Source organism: Mobula hypostoma, chromosome 23 (assembly GCF_963921235.1).
Source record: "Mobula hypostoma chromosome 23, sMobHyp1.1, whole genome shotgun sequence".
NCBI classification, from domain to species: domain Eukaryota; kingdom Metazoa; phylum Chordata; class Chondrichthyes; order Myliobatiformes; family Myliobatidae; genus Mobula; species Mobula hypostoma.
The window spans coordinates 60,744,953-60,767,156 of NC_086119.1; the positions used below are offsets into that span (position 1 = coordinate 60,744,953).

General features: G+C 47.7%; 1 protein-coding gene across 11 annotated transcripts in view; it reads left to right on the plus strand.

Annotated features, from left to right (window-relative positions):
* The window catches only part of depdc5 (DEP domain containing 5, GATOR1 subcomplex subunit), a 250,444-nt gene that overhangs the window by 124,743 nt on the left and 103,497 nt on the right, over window positions 1-22,204 (plus strand). For 8 of the 11 annotated variants that reach the window (XM_063031849.1, XM_063031837.1, XM_063031844.1 and 5 more), the window contains 2 exons: window positions 8,327-8,383; window positions 16,325-16,508. In XM_063031849.1, the coding sequence (XP_062887919.1) occupies window positions 8,327-8,383; window positions 16,325-16,508 (241 nt within the window). The remainder of the gene's footprint in view (window positions 1-8,326; window positions 8,384-16,324; window positions 16,509-22,204) is intronic. The other 3 variants (XM_063031839.1, XM_063031840.1, XM_063031847.1) reach the window with 3 other exon arrangements.

Genomic DNA, 22,204 nt, shown 5'->3' on the forward strand with positions numbered 1-22,204 from the left:
GGTCCGAACCGTGTTCGTTAACACTCTGGTACACGGGTCAGAACAGTGTTCGTCAACACTCTGGTACACGGGTCAGAACAGTGTTCGTCAACACTGCGGTACAGGAGCCGGAACAGTGTTTGTCAACACTGTGGTACAGGGGTTGGAACAGTGTTCGTCAACACTCTGGTACAGGGGTCAGAACAGTATTCATTAACACTGTGGTACACGGGTCAGAACCGTGTTCGTTAACACTGCAGTACAGGGGTCAGAACAGTGTTCGTCTACACTGCGATACAGGGGCCGGAACAGTGTGTGTCAACACTGCGGTACGTGGGCCGGAACAGTGTTCGTCAACACTGCGGTACATGGATTGGAACAGTGTGCGTCAACACTATGGTGCAGGGGTCTGAACCGTGTTCGTTAATACTCTGGTACACGGGTCAGAACCGTGTTCGTTAACAGTCTGGTATACGGGTCGGAACCGTGTTCGTTAACACTGTGGTACAGGGGTCGGAACAGTGTTCGTTAACACTGCTGTACACGGGCCAGAACACTGTTCGTTAACACTGTGGTACAGGGGTCGGAACAGTGTTCGTTAACACTCTGGTACAGGGGTCAGAACAGTATTCGTTAACACTGTGGTACACTGGTCAGAACCGTGTTCGTTAACACTGCGGTACACCGGTTGGAACAGTGTTTGTTAACACTCTGGTACATGGATCAGAACAGTGTTCGTCAACACTGCGGTACGCGGGCCGGAACAGTGTTTGTCAACACTGCGGTACGCGGGCCGGAACAGTGTGTGTCAACACTGCGGTACACGGGTTGGAACAGCATGCGTCAACGCTGTGGTGCAGGGATCAGAACCGTGTTCGTTAACATTCTGGTACACGGGTCAGAACAGTGTTTGTTAACACTCTGGTACATGGGTCAGAACGTGTTCGTTAACACTCTGGTACATGGGCCAGAACACTGTTCGTTAACACTGGTACACGGGTCGGAACCGAGTTCGTTAACACTCTGGTACACAGGTCAGAACAGTGTTCGTGAACACTGTGGTACACAGGTCAGAACCGTGTTCGTCAACACTCTGGTACATGGATCAGAACAGTGTTCGTCAACACTGCGGTACGCGGGCCGGAACAGTGTTTGTCAACACTGCGGTACGCGGGCCGGAACAGTGTGTGTCAACACTGCGGTACACGGGTTGGAACAGCATGCGTCAACGCTGTGGTGCAGGGATCAGAACCGTGTTCGTTAACATTCTGGTACACGGGTCAGAACAGTGTTTGTTAACACTCTGGTACATGGGTCAGAACGTGTTCGTTAACACTCTGGTACATGGGCCAGAACACTGTTCGTTAACACTGGTACACGGGTCGGAACCGAGTTCGTTAACACTCTGGTACACGGGTCGGTACCGAGTTCGTTAAGACTCTGGTACACGGGTCGGAACTGAGTTCGTTAACACTGCGGTACACGGGCCGGAACAGTGTTCGTCAACACTGCGGTACACGGGCTGGAACAGTGTTCATCAACACTGCGGTACAGTGGTCAGAACCGTGTTCGTTAACACTCTGGTACACGGGTCCGAACCGTGTTCGTTAACCCTCTGGTACACGGGCCAGAACACTGTTCGTTAACACTCTGGTACGCGGGTCGGTACCGAGTTCGATAAGACTCTGGTACACGGGTCGGAACTGAGTTTGTTAACACTGCGGTACAGGGGCCGGAACAGCGTGCGTCAACGCTGTGGTGCAGGGATCAGAACCGTGTTCGTTAACATTCTGGTACACGGGTCAGAACAGTGTTTGTTAACACTCTGGTACATGGGTCAGAACGTGTTCGTTAACACTCTGGTACATGGGCCAGAACACTGTTCATTAACACTCTGGTACACGGGTCGGAACCGAGTTCGTTAACACTCTGGTACACGGGTCGGAACCAAGTTCGTTAACACTCTGGTACACGGGTCGGAACTGAGTTCGTTAACACTGCGATACACGGGCTGGAACAGTGTTCATCAACACTGCGGTACAGTGGTCAGAACCGTGTTCGTTAACACTCTGGTACACGGGTCCGAACCGTGTTCGTTAATACTCTGGTACACGGGCCAGAACACTGTTCGTTAACACTCTGGTACACGGGTCGGAACCGAGTTCGTTAAGACTCTGGTACACGGGTCGGAACTGAGTTTGTTAACACTGCGGTACACGGGCTGGAACAGAGTTCGTCAACACTGCGGTACACGGGCCGGAACAGTGTTCATCAACACTGTGGTACAGTGGTCAGAGCCGCGTTCGTTAACACTCTGGTACACGGGTCCGAACCGTGTTCGTTAACACTGCCGTACAGGGGCCGGAACAGTGTTCGTTAACACTGCAGTACAGGGGTCAGAACAGTGTTCGTCAACGCTCAGGTACAGGGGCCGGAACAGTGTTCGTCAACGCTCAGGTACAGGGGCCGGAACAGTGTGTGTCAACGCTGTGGTACAGGGGTCGGAACAGTGTGTGTCAACACTGCGGTACGTGGGCCGGAACAGTGTGTGTCAACACTGCGGTACGTGGGTTGGAACAGTGTGCGTCAACATTGCGGTACAGGGGCCGGAACAGTGTGCATCAACACTGTGGTGCAGGGGTCTGAACTGTGTTCGTTAACACTCTGATACACGGGTCAGAACTGTGTTCGTTAACACTCTGGTACACGGGTCAGAACCGTGTTCGTTAACACTCTGGTACACAGGTCGGAACTGTGTTCGTTAACACTCTGGTACAGGGGTCAGAACACTGTTCGTCAACACTGCAGTACAAGGGCCAGAACAGTGTTCGTTAACACTGTAGTACAGGGGTCGGGACAGTGTTCGTTAACACTCTGGTACACGGGTCAGAACAGTGTTCGTCAACACTGTGGTACTTGGGCTAGAACAGTATGTGTCAACACTGTGGTACAGGGGCCGGAACAGTGTGTGTCAACACTGTGGTACACGGGTCAGAACAGTGTTCGTCAACACTGCGGTACAGGGGCCGGAAAGTGTGTGACAACAGTGCGGTACAGGGGTCGGGACAGTGTTTGTTAACACTCTGGTACACGGGTCAGAACAGTGTTCGTCAACACTGTGGTACACGGGTTGGAACAGTGTGCGTCAACACTGGTACACGGGTCAGAACAGTGTTCGTTAACACTCTGGTACATGGGTCAGAACCGTGTTCGTTAACACTCTGGTCCACGGGTCAGAACCGTGTTCGTTAACACTCTGGTATACGGGCCAGAACACTGTTCGTTAACACTCTGGTATACGGGCCAGAACACTGTTCGTTAACACTGTGGTACACGGGTCAGAACCATGTTCGTTAACACTCTGGTACACGGGACAGAACCGTGTTCGTTAACACTGCGATACACGGGCCGGAACAGAGTTCGTCAACACTGCGGTACAGGGGTCAGGACAGTGTTCATTAACACTCTGGTACACGGGTCAGAACCGTGTTCGTTAACATTCTGGTACACGGGTCCGAATCGTGTTCGTTAACACTGCGATACAGGGGCCGGAATAGTGTGTGTCAACACTGCGGTACGCAGGTTGGAACAGCGTGCGTCAACGCTGTGGTGCAGGGATCAGAACCGTGTTCGTTAACATTCTGGTACATGGGCCAGAACCATGTTCGTTAACACTCTGGTACACAGGTCGGAACCGAGTTCGTTAACACTCTGGTACACGGGTCGGAACCGAGTTCGTTAACACTCTGGTACACGGGTGGGAACCGAGTTCATTAACACTCTGGTACACGGGTCGGAACCGAGTTCGTTAACACTCTGGTACACGGGTCGGAACCGAGTTCATTAAGACTCTGGTACATGGGTCGGAACTGAGTTCGTTAACACTGCGGTACACGGGCCAGAACAGAGTTCGTCAACACTGCGGTACACAGGCCGGAACAGTGTTCATCAACACTGCGGTACAGTGGTCAGAACCGTGTTCGTTAACACTCTGGTACACGGGTCCGAACCGTGTTCGTTAACACTCTGGTACACGGGCCAGAACACTGTTCGTTAACACTCTGGTACACGGGTCGGTACCGAGTTCGATAAGACTCTGGTACACGGGTCGGAACTGAGTTTGTTAACACTGCGGTACACGGGCTGGAACAGAGTTCATTAACACTGCGGTACACGGGCCGGAACAGTGTTCATCAACACTGTGGTGCAGGGGTCTGAACAGTGTTCGTTAACACTCTGATACACGGGTCAGAACTGTGTTCGTTAACACTGCGGTACACGGGTCGGAACAGAGTTCGTCAACACTGCGGTACACGGGCCGGAACAGTGTTCATCAACACTGTGGTGCAGGGGTCTGAACCGTGTTCGTTAACACTCTGATACACGGGTCAGAACTGTGTTCGTTAACACTCTGGTACACGGGTCAGAACCGTGTTCGTTAACACTCTGGTACACGGGTCCGAACAGTGTTCGTTAACACTGCGGTACAGGAGCCGGAACAGTGTTTGTCAACACTGCGGTACGTGGGCCGGAACAGTGTGTGTCAACACTGCGGTACGCGGGTTGGAACAGTGTGCGTCAACACTGTGGTGCAGGGGTCTGAACCGAGTTCGTTAACACTGGTACACGGGTCAGAACTGTGTTTGTTAACACTCTGGTACACGGGTCGGAACCGTGTTCGTTAACACTCTGGTACACGGGTCAGAACAGTGTTCGTCAACACTCTGGTACACGGGTCAGAACACTGTTCGTCAACACTGCGGTACAGGGGCCAGAACAGTGTTCGTCAACACTGCGGTACAGGGGCTGGAAAGTGTGTGTCAACAGTGCGGTACAGGGGTCAGGACAGTGTTCGCTAACACTCTGGTACACGGATCAGAACAGTGTTCGGTAACACTGTGGTACACGGGGCCGGAACAGTGTGTGTCAACACTGTGGTACAGGGGCCGGAACAGTGTGTGTCAACACTGTGGTACAGGGGCCAGAACAGTGTGTGTCAACACTGTGGTACACAGGTCAGAACAGTGTGCGTCAACACTTGGTACACGGGTCAGAACAGTGTGCGTTAAAACTCTGGTACACGGGTCAGAACAGTGTTCGTCAACACTGTGGTACACGGGTCAGAACCGTGTTTGTCAACACTGTGGTACACGGGTCAGAACAGTATTCGTTAACACTCCGGTACATGGGTCAGAACCGTGTTCGTTAACACTGTGGTATACGGGCCAGAACACTGTTCGTTAACACTCGGAACCGAGTTCATTAAGACTCTGGTACATGGGTCGGAACTGAGTTCGTTAACACTGCGGTACACGGGCCGGAACAGTGTTCATCAACACTGCGGTACAGTGGTCAGAACCGTGTTCGTTAACACTCTGGTACACGGGTCCGAACCGTGTTCGTTAACACTCTGGTACACGGGCCAGAACACTGTTCGTTAACACTCTGGTACACGGGTCGGTACCGAGTTCGATAAGACTCTGGTACACGGGTCGGAACTGAGTTTGTTAACACTGCGGTACACGGGCTGGAACAGTGTTCATCAACACTGTGGTACAGTGGTCAGAACCGTGTTCGTTAACACTCTGGTACACGGGTCGGAACCGAGTTCGTTAACACTGTGGTACACGGGTCAGAACAGTGTTCGTTAACGCTCTGGTACACGGGTCAGAACAGTGCTCATTAACACTCTGGTCCATGGGTCAGAACCGTGTTCGTTAACACTCTGGTATACGGGCCAGAACACTGTTCGTTAACACTGCGGTACACGGGCCGGAACAGTGTTCATCAACACTGTGGTACAGTGGTCAGAACCGTGTTCGTTAACACTCTGGTACACGGGTCGGAACCGAGTTCGTTAACACTGTGTTCGTCAACACTGCGGTACAGGGTCCGGAACAGTGTTCGTCAATACTTGGTACACGAGTCAGAACAGTGTTCGTTAACGCTCTGGTACACGGGTCAGAACAGTGCTCGTTAACACTCTGGTCCACGGGTCAGAACCGTGTTCGTTAACACTCTGGTATACGGGCCAGAACACTGTTCGTTAACACTCTGGTACACGGGTCGGAACCGAGTTCGTTAACACTGCGGTACAGGGGCCGGAACAGTGTTCGTCAACACTTGGTACACGAGTCAGAACAGTGTTTGTCAACACTCTGGTACATGGGTCAGAACAGTGTTCGTCAACACTGTGGTACACGGGTCAGAACAGTGTTCGTTAACGCTCTGGTACACGGGTCAGAACAGTGCTCGTTAACACTCTGGTCCACGGGTCAGAACCGTGTTCGTTAACACTCTGGTATACGGGCCAGAACACTGTTCGTTAACACTGTGGTACACGGGTCGGAACCGAGTTCGTTAACACTGCGGTACAGGGGCCGGAACAGTGTTCGTCAACACTGTGGTACATGGGTCAGAACAGTGTTCGTTAACGCTCTGGTACACGGGTCAGAACCGTGTTCGTTAACACTCTGGTATACGGGCCAGAACACTGTTCGTTAACACTGTGGTACACGGGTTGGAACCGAGTTCGTTAACACTGCGGTACAGGGGCCGGAACAGTGTGTGTCAACAGTGCGGTACAGGGGCTGGAACAGTGTGTGTCAACACTGTGGTACACGGTTTGGAACAGTGTGCGTTAAAACTCTGGTACAGTGGTCAGAACAGTGTTCGTCAACACTGTGGTACGTGGGCCAGAACAGTGTGTGTCAACACTGTGGTACAGGGGCCGGAACAGTGTGTGTCAACACTGTGGTACAGGGGCCGGAACAGTGTGTGTCAACAGTGCGGTACAGGGGCTGGAACAGTGTGTGTCAACACTTGGTACACAGGTCAGAACAGTGTGCGTTAAAACTCTGGTACAGTGGTCAGAACAGTGTTCGTCAACACTGTGGTACACGGGTCAGAACCGTGTTCATTAACACTGTGGTACACGGGTCAGAAACGTGTTCGTTAACACTCTGGTACATGGGTCAGAACAGTGTTCGTCAACACTCTGGTACACGGGTCAGAACAGTGTTCGTTAACACTGCGGTACAGGGGTCAGAACAGTGTTCGTTAACACTCTGGTCCACGGGTCAGAACCATGTTCGTTAACACTCTGGTACATGGGCCAGAACACTGTTCGTTAACACTCTGGTACACGGGTCAGAACCGAGTTCATTAACACTCTGGTACACGGGTCGGAACCGAGTTCGTCAACACTGTGGTACACGGGCCGGAACAGTGTTCATCAACACTGCGGTACAGTGGTCAGAACCGTGTTCGTTAACACTCTGGTACACGGGTCGGAACCGTGTTCATTAACGCTGCGGTACACGGGTCGGAACAGTGTTCGTTAACACTCTGCTACAGGGGACAGAACAGTGTTCGTCAACACTCTGGCACACGGGTCAGAACAGTGTTCGTCAACACTGCGGTACACGGGTCAGAACCGTGTTCGTTAACACTCTGGTACTGGGATCAGAACAGTGTTCGTTAACAATCTGGTACACGGATCAGAACAGTGCTCATCAACACTGCGGTACAGGGGCCAGAACAGTGTGTGTCAACACTGCGGTATGCGGGTTGGAACAGTGTGTGTTAACACTGTGATACGCGGGTCAGAGCAGCGTGCGTTAACAGTGTGGTATGGGGGTCAGAACAGTGTATTAGCACTGTGGTACATTGGTCAGACAAAGTGCATTAACATTGTGCTACACCGGTCAGGACTGTGCACGTTAACACTGTGATACACCGGTCAGGACTGTGCGCGTTAACACTGGTACAGGGGTCCATACACACTGGTACACAGGTGGGAACAGTGTTCGGTAACACTATGGTACATGGGTGGGAACAGATTGTGTTAACACTGGTACACGGGTCAGAACAGTGTGGGTTAACACTGTGATATACGGGTCAGAGCAGTGTGTGTTAACACTGTGGTATACAGGTCAGAACAGTGTGGGTGAACACTGTGGTACATGGGTCAGAACAGTGTGCGTCAACATTGTGGTGCATGGGTCAGGAGATTGGTTTATTATTGTCATGTGAAAATAACTCCAATTTTCGTGCCATCTAGGCAATGTCATGCATTTGTTCACCGAGGTAGATAAAAACATACAAATGTGATATAAAGCGATGAGTGTTTTGGAAGGTAAGGGTTTATGCAAGGACTATATAGTCCTTGTACGGTTACTTTGTCCAGACATCTGATGACCGAGAAGTGCTTCCTTGCTGAGGTTCTTGCACTTTGTTGATGCCTGAAAATGCAGCTTGCTGATAAAAATACTCCTTGCTGATGCCTAAAAATGCAGCACCTCTCATCGGAGAATGGCTTATCACAAAGTCACTGTTCTTGTTGCAGGAACCCCTCTGAACCAGGTGGCATCCCAAGAGAGCTCCTCAACTGGCCGTGATCCAAGTGAGTCAGGAATAAGATAGAACCATATGTGGAGGGACACGTGGGAAATGATGGGAATCTGGCGGGGAAGAAAAAGGAATGGCAGCAAGAGCTGGTAGATGTAGAATTGTCCCAAATTGGGCCAATGTCAGATTTTGTCTATTTTATGTTTGTAGATATTATGGATTTATTTTCACATTTTCAGTTCAATTCCCTCCTCTTTTCCAATTACCAACCAAGCCAAGGCCAAAGTAGCTGCATTTTTCATCTTTCAGTCTATTCCCTCCTCCCTCCCTCCACAGTGGCAGAACATGGAAGACAGAAACAGGAGCGAGCATATTGCCTCAACCTGCTCCAGTCTTCAATCAGGTCACAACTGCCTGCACCCTTCATGCAATCATCCACCAATTCCCTTCCCATCTGCAATCTCCTTCGCCACAGATCTACTCGATAAGCAGGCGATTGCAGATGAAGACATTACTGCTCATTAACCCATATCTCTAACCACACAGAACAGAACAGAACAGAACAGAACAGCTTGCATTAATATTGTATGAAATAGGTCTGAAGGGCATGCATTAACTCTGTGGTACACGGGTCGGAACCGTGTGTGTTAACACTGTGGTACGCGGGTTGGAACAGCATGCATTAACGCTGTGGTACACGGGTCGGAACCGTGTGTGTTAACACTGTGGTACGCGGGTTGGAACAGCATGTATTAACACTGTGGTACACGGGTCAGGACTATGTGCGTTAACACTGTGGTACACGGGTCGGAACCGTGTGTGTTAACACTGTGGTACAGGGGTCAGAACAGTGTGCGTTAACACTGTCGTACACGGGTCGGAACCGTGTGTGTTAACACTGTGGTACGCGGGTTGGAACAGCATGTATTAACACTGTGGTACACGGGTTGGAACAGTGTGCATTAACACTGTGGTACACGGGTCAGAACAGTGTGCGTTAACACTGTCGTACACGGGTCGGAACCGTGTGTGTTAACACTGTGGTACGCGGGTTGGAACAGCATGTATTAACACTGTGGTACACGGGTCAGGACTGTGTGCGTTAACACTGTGGTACACGGGTCGGAACAGTGTGTGTTGACACTGTGGTACGCGGGTTGGAACAGCATGTATTAACACTGTGGTACACGGGTCAGGACTGTGTGCGTTAACACTGTGGTACACGGGTCGGAACCGTGTGTGTTAACACTGTGGTACGCGGGTTGGAACAGCATGTATTAACACTGTGGTACACGGGTCAGGACTGTGTGCGTTAACACTGTGGTACATGGGTCGGAACCGTGTGCATTCACTGTGGTACATGGGTTGGAACAGCATGCATTAACACTGTGGTACACGGGTCAGGACTGTGTGCATTAACACTGTGGTACACGAGTCAGGACTGTGTGCGTTAACACTGTAGTACATGGGTGGGAACCGTATGCATTCACTGTGGTACATGGGTCAGAATAGTGTGCATTAACACTGGTACATGGGTCAGAACAGTGTGCGTTAACACTGTGGTACATGGGTCAGAACAGCATGCATTAACACTGTGGTACACGGGTCAGGACTGTGTGCGTTAACACTGTGGTACATGGGTCGGAACCGTGTGCATTCACTGTGGTACATGGGTTGGAACAATGTGCATCCACTGTGGTACACGGGTCAGACAGAGTTCATTAACACTGGTACACGGGTCAGGACTGTGTGCAATAATTGTGGTACACAGGTCAGTACTGTGTGCGTTAACACTGGTACACGGGTTGTGACTGTGTGCATTAACGCTGGAACACGGGTCAGTACTGTGAGTGTTAACACTGTGGTACACGGGTCAGGACTGTGTGCAATAACTGTGGTACACTGGTCAGGTCTGTGTGCATTAACACTGTGGTACATGGGTTGGAACAGTGTGCATTCACTTTTGTACACAGGTTAGACAGAGTGCATTAACACTGTGGTACATGGGTCAGGACTGTGTGCAATAACTGTGGTACACTGGTCAGGTCTGTGTGCATTAACACTGTGGTACATGGGTTGGAATAGTGTGCATTCACTGTGGTACACAGGTCAGACAGAGTGCATTAACACTGTGGTACATGGGTCAGGACTGTGTGCAATAACTGTGGTACACTGGTCAGGTCTGTGTGCATTAACACTGTGGTACATGGGTTGGAACAGTGTGCATTCACTGTGGTACACAGGTCAGACAGAGTGCATTAACACTGTGGTACATGGGTCAGGACTGTGTGCAATAACTGTGGTACACAGGTCAGACAGAGTGCATTAACACTGTGGTACATGGGTCAGGACTGTGTGCAATAACTGTGGTACACGGGTCAGTACTGTGTGCGTTAACACTGGTACACGGGTCAGTACTGTGTGCATTAACACTGGTACACGGGTCAGGACAGAGTTCATTAATACTGGTACATGGGTCATGACTGTGCATTAACGCTGGAACATGGTTCGGTACTATGTGCGTTAATACTGGTACACAGTTTAGAACAATGTGCGTTAACACTGGTACATGGGTCAGAACAGCATGCGTTAACACTGTGGTACACTAGTCGGAACCGTGTGCATTCACTGTGGTACACGGGTCAGACAGAGTGCATTAACACTGGTACACGGGTCAGACAGTGTGCATTAACAGTGTGGTATACGGGTCAGACAGTGCATTAACACTGTGGTACACGGGTCGGAACAGCGTGCATTAACACTGTGGTACACGGGTCGGAACAGCGTGCATTAACACTGTGGTACACAAGTCGGAACAGCGTGCATTAACACTGTGGTACACGGGTCGGAACAGCGTGCATTAACAGTGTGGTACACAGCTCAGAACAGTGTGCGATAACTCTTGGTACACAGGTCAGGACAGCATGGGTTAACGTTGTGGTATGTTGGTTGGAACAGTGTGCATTAACACTGTGGTACACAGCTCAGTACAGTCTGTGTTAACACTGTGGTACACAGGATGGAACAGCGTGCGTTAACACTGTGGTACATAGGTTGGAACAGTGTTGAACAGTGTGCATCCAGTGTGGTACATGGGTTTGACAGAGTGCATTAACTTTGTGGTACATGAGTCAGAACAGTGTGCATTAACACTGTGGTACACGGATCGGAACAGCGTGCATTAACAGTGTGGAACATGGGTTGGAACAGCATGCGTTAACACTGTGGCACATGGCTCAGAACAGCATTCGTTAACTCTGGTACACAGGTCAGGACAGCGTGGGTCAACACTGTGGTATGTTGGTTGGAACAGTATGTGTTAACACTGGTACAGGGGTCAGAACAGTGTGCGTTAACACTGTGGTACATGGGTCGGAATAGTGTGCCTTAACACTCTGGTATATGAGTTTGAACACTGTGCATCACACTGTGGTACGCAGGTCGCAACAGTGTGCATCCACTGTGGTACAGTACATGGGTCAGACAGTGCATTAACACTGTGGTACACAGGTTGGAACGCCGTCCGTTAACTATGTGTTACACGGGTCAGGACTGTGCGGGTTAACATTGTGGATGTTGGTTGGAACAGTGTGCGTTAACACTGGTATACAGGTGGGAACAGAGTGGTAACACTGTGGTTCACAGGTCAGACAGAGTGCATTATCATAGTGGTACACGGCTGAACTGCATGCGTTAACTCTGTGGTACACAGGTCAGGACAGCATGGGTTAATATTGTGGTACGTTGGTTGAAACAGTACATTAACACTGTGGTACACGGGTAGGAACAGTGTGTTAACACTCTGGAACACGGGTCGGAACTGTGTTCATTAACACTGGGACACATATGACTGTGTGCATTAACACTGGTACAAGGGTCAGGACTGTGTGCGTTAACACTGTGGTTCACGGGTTGGAACAGCGTGGATTAACATTGTGATACGTTGGTTGGAACAGTGTGCATTAACACTGTGGTACGTGTGTGGGAACAGCGTGCTTTAACGCTGTGGTACACGGGTCGGAATAATGTGCATTAACGCTATGTTACACAGCTTGGAACAGTGTGCATTAACAGTGGTACACATGTCATGACTGTGTGCATTAACACTGGTACACGGGTCAGGACAGTGTGCATGAACACTGCAATACACCAATCAGAACAGTGTGCATTAACACTGTGGTACACGTGTGAGAACAGTGTGCATCGCACTGTGGTACACGGGTTGGAACAGCGTGCGTTAATACATTAGCCCTTTTCCCTAGCCCCACCGTATACCCATTTGCTTCATCCTGGAGAATAAAGTTGGCTTTTCACTGATCTGATATTTGGATAAGTGAAGCATCAGACAGAAACTACAGATGCTAGAAATCTGAAATAAAACTAGAGAATACTGGAAACACTAAACAGGTGTGAAGGGAAGCAGCATTACCACTTGGAATAATGATTCTAACCTGTAATGGTATCTCATTTTCTTTCCCACAACCCGCTGAGTGTTTTTCATATTTCCTTGCTTTCTATTTTGGTGAAAAAAACTCTGTTTCATGTAAGGTAATTGGTACAGTGCAGTTGTCTTACTCCAATTGTGTCCCTGCTTCTGAGGTGTGTCTGTGCTCTGAGAGTGTTGTCAGTGTTTTGCTGCTTTGTCTGAGGGGACAGTGAATGCATGCTTTAGCAAAAGACTTGTTTAATTGAGCAAGCTTTGTCTCAGTCTTATAGCCATGATCACAATACTATATGGGCTCAACTGGAGTGCTGTACACAACAGGAATTCTGCAGATGCTGGAAATTCAAGCAACACACATCAAAGTTGCTGGTGAACGCAGCAGGCCAGGCAGCATCTTTAGGAAGAGGTACAGTTGACGTTTCTGGCCGAGACCCTTCGTCAAGACCCTCAGTCTTATACACAACGAAATGAAATACAGCGACAAAACAACAACAGCAGACAAGCGACAGAGCAGAAAACCTTATAGAGTTTTATAAAATTATGACAGCCTTAGACTAGGCAGATAGTCACTCTTTATTTCTTCCAGAATGGAGTGTCTAAAACTAAAGGCACAGATTCAAGGTGAGAAGGGAAAGGGTTAAAGCAAATCTGAGAGACAACTTTTCCACACGGTAGGTGAAACAAGCTGAAGGAACTGTTCGAGGAAGGTATAGTTATAGGGCTGGAGAATCAAGAACAAGAGGCCATTAGTTTAGGGTGAGAGGGGAGCTATTTAATTGAAACCTGAGCAGCACCTTTCATCCAGACAGTGGTGTCTATATGAAATGAGCAGCCAGCGAAGTGGTTGAGTCAGGTCTTCCTCTTGTTGTGTCCACGGAGAGTCTATACATGGCCCAGCCAGAACTGGACATTGCGCCTTGTTGTTGAATTCGGCAAAATCTGCAACAGTACAGGGTTCCTCTAGCGATAAGCATTGCAGGAGATGTTGCATAGTTTGTGGCTCGGTTCCACATTCACAAGTTGTCTGGCTGGTTGTATGTCCCCATTTGCTTAGTGACACCTTTGAATGACCTACCCCAGTCCTAAGTCTGTTAAGGCACTTCCAGGTTACCCAATTGCAATTAGCTCCTGGGAGAAGGCTTTCACCCGGTGCAATTTCCATCCTTGGGGGTTGTTTGAGACTGGCGAGCCGGTTTTTCCACAAGGCGATGGGGGCTTCAGATGGGGTTGATTGTAATGGAACAACACTGTTCATGAAGCTCTTCCTTGACTTCAGGCGGCTGGGTGTAGGTGTGTGACCATGTAGAGGGTGCCTGTCATCTGATGTTTGACAGAGTCGTTCTTTCTTGCTGGCTACTGTTCTTCTTGTATCAGAGGAAGTGATACCCGTCAGGATATAGGCTGTTGGTGTTTGTTGGTTTTAAACAACCTGTGATAAGTTGGCAGCTTGCATTCAGAATGGCATCCATCTTGGCATGAGTAGATCTTTCCCATGCAGGGCAGGCATATTTGACAGTGGAATAGCAAAGAGCAAGTGCACTGGCTCACAGTGTTTTCGAGCTTGCTCCCCATTTTGTGTTAATGAGCTTATTCAGGATGTTGTTGCGTGCACTCTCTTTTGCCTTTGTCTTACTGATGTGGTTCTTGAAAGTGAGGCATCTGTCAAGGGTGACTCCTCAGTAATGCTCGCAATGCGTCAGTGTTGCTCCACCCCAGGATACTTTAAGTTGGCATTTGGCTTCACAGTTCCTGAGGTGGAACGCACAAACTTGCGTCTTTGGTGGGTTTGCGTGAAGGTGGCTTTCTTCATAGTAGGCAGGTTGAGGCAGGTACATCAACAACATGTAGAAAGAATTTAGACAGCTATCTAGATAGGAAAGGTTTGGAGTGTGTGGGTTAAACAAAGGAAAATATGATTAGCTTAAATGGGCATCTTGGCTAGGTTAAATGAGTGAAGCTGAAGTAGCATTTCTGTGCTGCGTGACCTATGGCTCTAGTGATGCCAGATCTCACTCCCAGAGTCTGCTCCAGCCTGGCTGTAATGGGTGGGCTGTGGGTGAGAGGATGTGTAGGAAGGAGATCAGCATTCTTGATTTCCTTGATAACTGAAAGTCCATTCCTCGCTTTTCCCATAGACTATTTTCTTAATTGCAAATTTGTTATGGGACACATTGAATGTCTTAGAAGGTCATGTATAGTACATCCCAGTTCCCCTTAACCCTCACTGGTTTAATCTGTTAGAAAGTCCTCTCAGGTTAGCTGGACATGATTTACCCTACACTCCATTTTTCAATCAGTTCAAACTAGTCTGAGTAGCTGCTAATTCTGTCCCTGTTATCTAGAATTTTTATCACCATTAAGTTTAAACTAGTTGGTGATCACTAGATTTATCCTCTCACCTTTTTTAAACAAGTTCTTAGGTAGATTTTTGAAGTGCTGTCCCCTTGACAGGAACATGGTTGGTCCAGGCTCACTAGACATGAATATCGCTCGTGCCTGTGACAAAAAAAGATCACCTCGAGGAAAAGGGAAGAGAGTTGTAAAGAGTGAACAACGTTGGCTTGGTCTAAGCATTTATAAATTTGCAAAACCAAACACTGTACAGACCACAGCCTGACCTTTATGCTGTATAACTCGAGCAGAACCTTGTAAAATTATATTGTAATGGTCACCTTGTTGCAATGAGAAGGACAGGTACTTGGTACCCAACAAGGATCACTTTTATTCAGCATATACATTTACTGTGGTGCTTGCTGTGATGCTTTGGCCTGAGTGTGACATATAACAAAAAAACAGCAACGTTCAACAATTACAAAGAATAAGGAAATATATAAAAATAAAGTTAGAAGTTGAATTATGGATGTGGAATAGAATGTGCACATATATATGTGCAGCATGTATTTACAATGTAAACAACAGCATAACAGTAAACATTTGTGCCTCTGCTGCAGTTAGGGAGCCACTTGGACAGGAACGAACAAGACAAGCTTTGAAGTGGCTCCCATTGCAGTGGGAGGTATTTGCCACCATTAGTGTTAGACATTACTGGATCTCATGCCTGTTTCATTTTATTTCCCACTTTTGATTTCTGCTCTTTTTTTTCTTTGTCTGCGTGATCCTTCTCTGAGACTTAGTGGCATGGTATGTGATTCAGCTCCTTTGCCTGTATTGTGTGTGTTTAATATACCTTGTACTATGAAACTTCACTGATCCTAGTGACTCCAATCCTGCTAATATTTAATAGATAAAAAATAAAATCAGCAAGCAAATGATCCTATCCTTTGTTTTGCAAACTACCCATTTAATTTGTGTTTAACAGTTACTAATGTGTTCACTTCGTGTTGTGATATTGCTGTCAAATTTTGTGCGGTATGAATAAGTGCATGTTAAATTTGAATACCAGAATTTTTTTAACAGCTGATTTTTATTTTTCTCTCTTCACTCTTCCTTGCTGTTCAATCGATGGCTTTATCTTCCACCTCCCCCCCCCACCCCCACCTGTTCCTCCTTTCCTGGAATTTGGTGTCCCAATGGTTTTCTGACACGCTGAAGTTCTGATGCTGTCTGCTCCTCCTGTAGTGCCTAGTTTCTGTTGCACAGTGGGAGTGGACTGGAAGTCTCTCACCACCCCTGCCTGCTTGCCACTCACTACAGACTACTTTCCTGACCGGCAAAGCTTGCAAAACGATTACACCGAAGGCTGCTATAATCTCCTGCCAGAGACTGACGTCGACAGGTATGCAACACATTCCTTCCCTGATTTAAACCCTGCCTCAGGGTTGCCACAGCTGGAAGTATTGGGTGGAGTGTGGTGTCCCAGACAGCGTTGGGGTGATTACGGCGGGGGTTGAGTCTGTTGCTTGAATTTTGACATAATGAGGCAGTCGTCAATAGTTACTATTCCTGCATCACAAATCCAATTAAAGCAGTCTGTGTATTCAGGGTGTAGTTCTGGTCAACTACCTACGGGAAAGATATCAATAAGATTGAAAGAGTGCCACGGTTTTATAAAGATGTTGTTGGCCCTTGAGGACCTGAATTTGAGGAAAGGTTGAATAAGTTAGGTCTTTATTCCCTGAAGCATAGGAGAATGAGGGGAAAAGTGAAGGGTATAGACAGGGTAAGCGCTAAGACTAATATAAAGCAAAGTCCAGTCAGTCTCTGGTGTCTTCTGAGGAATTTGTATGTATTTTGGGTTTTCCATGGGTGTTCCAGTTTCCTCCACATCAAAGATGTGCAGGTTGGTAGATTAATTGGCCTCTATAAATTGATCCTATTATGTAGATGAGTGGGAGAACTGGAGAGGGTGGATGGAAATGTTGGGGAATTAAATGGGGTTCGTGTAGGATTAGTGTATATGGGTGCTTGGTCAGCATGGTCCGGTTGGGATGAAGGGCCTGTTTCTGTGCTGTATCACACCATAGTTACTGAACCCTGAGGTTTACTACTAAGTATCTAGTGAGCGCCTGTGTTTTATTTCCAGTAAATATATCAGAGCTTTGGTCTTTGAATGAGAAACTTGCAGCAGTGGAAGAAGCCATTTGTCCCATTGTGTCAATAGGGTGAGAGAGGACCCCTTGACCTAGACATTAGCATGCTCCTCCTGCAGTTTGCTTCTTGCTCCAGATTCCAGCATCTTTGTCTTATTTGTATTCTTTGTCTGATTGGTTTGACCGCAAGAGAACTGGAGCATAACCAGCACAGTACCACGTCCAGATTCAGATTTACTTATCACATGTATATCAAAACATACAGTGAAGTGTGTCATTTGCATTAACAACCAACACAATCAAGTATCGCCACACATTCCAGCACCAGCATAGCATGCGCATAATGTTCAGCAGAACGGCAACGATGATGACCACCACCACCTTATACACACGCAGGCCTGCAAACATAGGACAGGCCGTCTCCGGGATTAACTGACTCTCAAACAATCTAGGTTTGGCCAAACAAAGGAGTGTGGATTTGTGATGATTGATCTGCTTGTGCCTGGTAAAGCAATCCAACACCACACCACACCTCACCACTTCCTTTATTAATAAAAACTTGTTCCTTGGGTCTTTGGGCAATCACTTTCATTCAGTGTTGCTGGTTCTTGACATATCCACCAGTTGGAAGCTTCTGTCTACTCTCTCCATACTGTTGTTCCTCAGTCAGATTCCCCCGCAATGGGGCACCATGGTAGCATAGTGGTTAGTATGACGCTGTTACAGCTCGGGGCATTGGAGTTTGGAATTCAATTCCACTGCGGTCTAAGAAGTTTCTACATCCTTCCTGTGACTGCATGGGTTTCCTCCCACACTCCAAAGACTTACTGGTGAATAGATGAATTGGTCATTGTAAATTGTGCTGTTAGGTAAGGGTTATATTGGAGGGTTGCTGGGCAGTGCAGCTCATTGGGCTGGAAGGGTCTGTTACACATTGTATTGCTAAATAAAATAATGTTTTCTTGAAGAGAGCAATGCTAGTTTTTTCAGTCTGTCCCCTTGACAGGAACATGGAGTGCAGATGCCAGCGTTTGGAGCTAAAAACCATTTGCTAGAGGAACACAGCAGCTCATCCAATGTTGCCTGATCTGTTGAGTTCCTACATAGATTGTGTGGCATCCATTTATATTCAGGTTTGGAAGTCCATAAGACATAGGAGCCCATCTAGTCTGCTTTGCCATTTGATTATGGCGGGAATAAAGGGGGCCTTTTCTGGTTGGCTGCGGTGACTAGTGCTGTTCCTCAGGCATCTAGTTTGGGAATGCTTCTTTTCATGTTGTACATCAATGATTTGGATGATGGAATTAATAGTTTTGTGGCCAAGTTTGTGGACGATATGAAGCTAGGTGGAAGGGCAGATAGTGTTGAGGAAGCAGGAAGTCTGCAGAAGGTGAATAGGTAAAAAAGTAGCAAATAGGAATACGTGTTGGGACGTGTATTATGCAATGTGGTAGAAGGAATAAAGGTGTAAACGTGCAGGAATATGTAAAGGTTAACTTGTGGGTTGAGTTGGCTCTTAAAAAGCCTCAACGTTACATCCTTGCTTTTACATTCTAGTCCTCTCGTAATGAATGCAAATGCAATGTTAGTATTCATTACGAGAGGACTTGAATGTAAAAGCAAGGATGTAATGCTGAGGCTTTATAAGGCATTGGTGAGAGAACAGTTAGAATATTGTGAACAGGTTTGGGCCCCTTTTTTTTTTTAGAAAACGGATGCACTGGCATTGAGAGGGACCAGAGGAGGTTCACTGGTTCAATTTAATGTCACTGAGATCTCACTTATGCTGCAGACATATGTCTCAGTTTGAAACTTTACCTGGATTTCTAGTGTCCAGTGTACTCCACTAGAAATAATGTATGAGATCATGAAAAGGCAACGTAACTTCATCGGACATGTGATTAGGAAAGAGGAGTTAGAATGCACGGTAATTATGGGGAAGATTGAAGGGAATAAAGCAAGTGGAAGGCAAAGGCAAATGATGATGGAGACAGCAGCCAGAGAACTGGAAGTGAATACCAATGAATTCATCTCCTTGACGCAAAACAGGAGTGTGTGGGCCATGGCAGTCAAAGCTCAAACTGGGCATGGCACCTGATGATGGTGATGAGTGTCCTCCATGCATTTCTGTCAGCCCGCATCGCCAGTGAAATTCTGTGTCCCACACAAAGTTATTAATGGGGACACAACAAGCAGGTAACATCGGATCGACCCAACACTTGTCTTCTGATATATCGGTCAAGTTTACCAGAACCCAGATGGATCAGCCCATGTCTCTGGGAGGGTAGGTGCAGAGTAGGTATCAGCCTTTGTAATGTGCTGGAGTCTCTGAACTGAAAAGTGTGGGTGAGTGTATGGCCTCTCTTTCACTGTTCACATCTTACAGCTAATCAGGGTCACAGGATCAGAATCAGGTTTATTATCACTGACCTGTCATGAAACCTGCTGTTTTGTAGCAGCAGTACAGTGCAATACATAAAAGTAACTATAAGTTACAAAAATAAATAGTCCTAAGAGGAATAGTGAGGTAGCGTTTATAGACTATTCGGAAATTTGACAGGAGGGGAAGAATTTGTTGCCAGTGGCTCTCTGGGCTGCTGTACTCTGGTAAGTCTGGAAGACTGCTCACTGTTGTGCAGCCTGTGTACTGCCTGTGCACACTGCCGTGAAACCAAGCCCTCCTAGCAAGCATAGTGTTTCAGTTTGTCAGGTTCCATTTCCTTCCTTCTCGTTCTCACAGGGGAGGGAGGGATCATTTGGGTCACGGGGCAGCCACAGCAGAGTGACAGACACTTGGTCAGCAGTTTGTTCACCTTGTCTCTTTGGCTGGATATCTGCTGGCATATTGGCAGCGGAATTGGAATTGGAATTGCCACATGTACTGAGATACAGTGAAACACTTGTCCTGCATACTGTTCATACAGATCAAATCATTACACAGTGTACTGAGGTAGAACAAGGTCAAACAATAACAGAATGCAGAATAAAGTGCAACAGCTACAGAGAAAGTGCATTGCAGGTAAACATTGAAATGGAAGTTTATGATGAGATGGATTGTGAGGTGGAGAGTCTACTTTATTGTACAAGAGGTCCATTTGGGAGTCTGATAACAGTGGAATAGAGGCTGTCTTTTAGCCTGGTGATGTGTGCTTTCAGGATTTTGGCTCTTCTGCTGATGAAAGAGGGAAGAAAGATGAATGTCCAGGGTAGCAGGATCACTGATCGTGCTGACTGCTTTGCTGAGATAGCAAGAAGAGTAGACAGAGCTCATGGAGGGGGAGTCCTCCAGACCTGATGAAGAGCCCCAGTCCAAAATGACGATTGTTTATTCTCCTCCATAGATGCTGCCTGACCAGCTGAGTTCCTCCAGCACTTTGTGCACTTTTACGCATAGAGGGGAGGCTGGTTTCCTTGATGAGGGTGACCTATTTGTTTTACAGTGAAGTAGAAAGGAATCATCAAATTCAGTTGTGGACAAATGGGCCCTTCAGCCCATCATACTCGTGCTGACATTTTTGCCCATTTACACTTGTCCCACTTGCCTGCATTAGGATTGTCTCCTCCTGCCCCTTGCCCCTGTCTCAGGGTCTGTGAAGACAGTGATTGTATCTGATTCCACTGCCTCACAGGGTAGTGATTTCTACACAAGTCTCTGTTTAAAAATAACTTGCCCTCATATACCCTTTGAAATCTCCTTCTTCTACCTTAAACCTATGCCTTTTTGATTCCTGCAATGGAAAAAGATTATGACTATCTATGATGTCTATGTCTCATGATCTTACATGCTTCTATCAGGTCAATATTCTCAATATTCCTGGATTTCAGTGCTTTAAAAGGGATAGAGAGGGGGGGAAAGGGAGGAGGGGTGGCATTACTGGTCAGGGATACTATTACAGCTACAGAAAGGGTGGGTAATGTATCAGGATCCTCTTTTGAGTCAGTATGGGTGGAAGTCAGGAACAGGACGGGAGCAGTTACTCTATTGGGAGTATTCTATAGGCCCCCTGGTAGCAGCAGAGATACCGAGGAGCAGATTGGGAGGCAGAATTTGGAAAGGTGCAAAAATAACAGGGTTGTTATCATGGGTGACTTTAACTTCCCTAATATTGATTGGCACCTGATTAGTTCCAATGGTTTAGACAGGGCAGACTTTGTTAAGTGTGTCCAGGACGGATTCCTGTATGTTGACAGGCCAACTGGGAGGAGGATGCCATACTAGATCTAATATTAGGTAATGAACCGGATTTGGAAGCATTGGAAAGGGTACAGAGGAGATTTACCAGGATGCTGCCTGGTTTATTATGCATTATGATCAGAGATTAAGGGAGCTCGGGCTTTACTCTTTGGAGCGAAGGAGTATGAGAGGAGACGTGATAGAGGTGTACAAGATAATAAGAGGAATAGATAGAGTGGAGAGCCAGCGCCTCTTCCCCAGGGCACCACTGCTCAATACCAGAGGACGTGGCTTTAAGGTAAGGGGTGGGAAGTTCAAGGGGGATATTAGAGGAAGGTTTTTTACTCAGAGAGTGGTTGGTGCGTGGAATGCACTGCCTGAGTCAGTGGTGGAGGCAGATACACTCGTGAAATGTAAGAGACTACTAGACAGGTATATGGAGGAATTTAAGGTGGGGGGTTATATGGGAAGCAGGGTTTAAGGGTCGGCACAACACTGTGGGCCGAAAGGCCTGTACTGTGCTGTACTATTCTATGTTCTGTGTCACCCCTGAGTCTCCTCTGCTCCAGGGAGAACAAGCCCAACCTATCCAACCTCTCCCTGTAACAAAAGTCATGCCCGACCTATCCAAGCCCGACCTATCCAAGCCCAACCTATCCAATCTCTCCCCTTTACAAAAGTGGTGCCCAACTTATCTGAGCCCAAATGATCCAATCTATCCCATAACAAAAATCTTTCAATCCAGGCAGCATCCTAATGAACCTCCTC